This window comes from Molothrus ater, chromosome 5 (assembly GCF_012460135.2).
Source record: "Molothrus ater isolate BHLD 08-10-18 breed brown headed cowbird chromosome 5, BPBGC_Mater_1.1, whole genome shotgun sequence".
NCBI classification, from domain to species: domain Eukaryota; kingdom Metazoa; phylum Chordata; class Aves; order Passeriformes; family Icteridae; genus Molothrus; species Molothrus ater.
The window spans coordinates 25,859,479-25,861,978 of NC_050482.2; the positions used below are offsets into that span (position 1 = coordinate 25,859,479).

The 2,500-nt window shown below is 38.3% G+C and overlaps 1 protein-coding gene across 1 annotated transcript in view; it reads right to left on the reverse strand.

Moving 5' to 3' along the window:
* FOXP2 (forkhead box P2) overlaps positions 1-2,500 on the reverse strand; it is a 405,297-nt gene that overhangs the window by 186,775 nt on the left and 216,022 nt on the right. Inside the window, exon 4 of the mRNA XM_036400898.2 lies at positions 2,191-2,368. Coding sequence (XP_036256791.1) covers positions 2,191-2,358 — 168 coding nt within the window. The 5' untranslated portion in view covers positions 2,359-2,368. The remainder of the gene's footprint in view (positions 1-2,190; positions 2,369-2,500) is intronic.

Here is a 2,500-nt window from a genome sequence, read left to right on the forward strand (position 1 = left end):
TGTTCAAAAACAGGGAGGGGGAAAAGAAACAGAAAAAGGGGAAGAAAAGCAAAAGTGGCACAAAGCTATGCCTGTTATCTGAAGGACATCCTACTGTATGTTTACTAGTGTTTATGTTTCACATCAACATATTTTATAGAAGGATTCATATGCCTAACTCAAGTTGTATTTAAATCCTATGGTGCAGACCCTACCATAAAACGCCTCTTGAGTCCTATTAACTGTACCCATGGTTTTACTTTGCCTGTCTGCTTATTTAAGATCTAATCACAATTTTGAAGAAAAGATTGTCACTTCTAAGCCTGTCCCCTCAGAACCTGTCTGTTATTAGAACTCAACTGGATATTTTCATCTTCAGTTGTAATTCTCTGTGGTCTTTGCAAATGCTGTCTACTGGAATCTCTGGCTGTATGGACAAATTGGCTACACATGCCTAGGACTGCTACTTTGAGAAACATGTAAGTGGCACATTATTCTATTAGCATTTTTGTGTTTTAGAGTACTTCACTTAAATTTAGTTTCCTACACATAGTCACCAATTTGATACACTCTTTCTCAACGAAGATTTTAAAATTCTGTTAAAACCTGAACACCTGAATAAAGAGGATGGCATGATTTTCAACAAAAACAATATTAAATTTTACATTTATTTATAAGTATACAATTTTATATTAAAATAGTATAAAAATACAAGGTGTATATATACATAATCATGTATATAGAGAGAGGTAGAAACCTGCTAAGAACATAATGAAGACACTGAAACCTGTATTTTTTCAGACTGGCATGCTTTAAGTGCTCAATTGTTAAAACAGAATACACTTGAATTTGAAGCAAGGCACAGATTTAAGCCTTAACAACTTCTCATATTTCAATCTATAACTATTTCCCTCTTCCACATTTTCTGTCACCATTTAAAATATTCAACTATAAATGTAGCAAGTGTACACTGCTTAATTCAGCACTAAAAATTATTCAATTTTAAGAGCTATTATGACCTGTTATTTCAGAGGCCCATGCACATGCAATGTATCTATCATGTTAAAACATGTTTCTATAAAATAGCACTTTTATAATAGTTTACCTGACAGAAAACAACTTTCCTTCCATTAACGTAATACCTGACATTGAAATGAAAAACCTCAGCATTTAAAATTAAGGGCTTGAACTCCAAAGGTGCTGAGTGGGCTCAGCAAATAAAGGATGAGGCAGCGAAGACTTTCAGGAGTTTGAAGCAGGTACTGGGCACATTGGAGAATCAGACCCCGATTGCTTACCAAACAATCTGGGCTTCACTGCATTAGTACAATCTGTGTTCCCTGCTTCAGAGGCAACTCCTTAGGCAGAAAAAGTAGGAGTTTTGTTTGTTCGGGTTTTAAAAGGAAGAGAAATTTTACAGTGACAAAAATTAATGGATTGCATCTTGTAATTAGGTGGTGTCAGCAGCCAGAGGACGGTTGAATTTTACAGATTTAAACATAACAGTAGTTCTCCATTAAATTGTTGGGAACACGAACAGACAAATTTAAAAAATATGTCTTCAAAATGAGAAGGGAAACAGACCTGCAGAAAAGCTGCTTCTTCTCTTTTCCCATGTTTTCAAAATTACACATCCATATTACAGCTCATACACACGGAAGCACATGCAGACAGGAACACTGTCTTTTTTATTTCAGTGCTTTTGAACTAACCAGCATTTTTTAATTACACCTATGACAGCAAAGTATCTTTACTGAGAAAAGTCACTCTGGTCCCTTCACTAGGGTCCCTTCACTGCCCAGCTCCGACTTTGGCACAATTCATTGCAAGCGAAGCAAAGTCTCAAGTAATGTGGCCCTCTGGTGGAAAAGCCCGCACCACGTCCTGCACGCCGAACCGCACAGTAAACTAACAGCTCCTGAAAACATGCACTGCAAGGCTTCGGCACAACTTTTATAAATACGCAGCGGGATTTTAATCACCAGGCAAGCCTGGTGGCATGCAGCCATATCAGCAAGATGCTGCTGCCACAAGAACGGGATCCTTCCATTTCAGCATTATCGTGCACTAAAACAACAACAAATAATGCCCCACACTCTTCACTTCCACGACACTCCGCATTCAGCACGCACCAAGGGTCTACAAAAAGGTCCCCCTCTGAAAACAGCCCTTTATTTGTTTAAAAACAAACAGGAAACAAAACAAACTTACCTGCTGTTGTTGCAGATGCAGCAGTTCTACTGTGCTTACTTCAGTGCTCGTGTCACCACTTGATCTTCCATCTCTGCTGCCAGCATCTAATTGGCTGCTTAGAGTGCTCATTCCATTTTGATTCATTGAACTGTTGCTTATTGTCTCTGTCGCAGATTCCTGCATCATGACTTAATACCTAAAAGTGATTAAGAAGTATCAATTAACACACGCGTTACACCTTCACACTTCCATTATCAAGATGTGCCTCTCTGCCAATTACACAGACAGCATCTTTAGAAGAAGAAAAAAGCCTCGCGGAGCCGTTTAC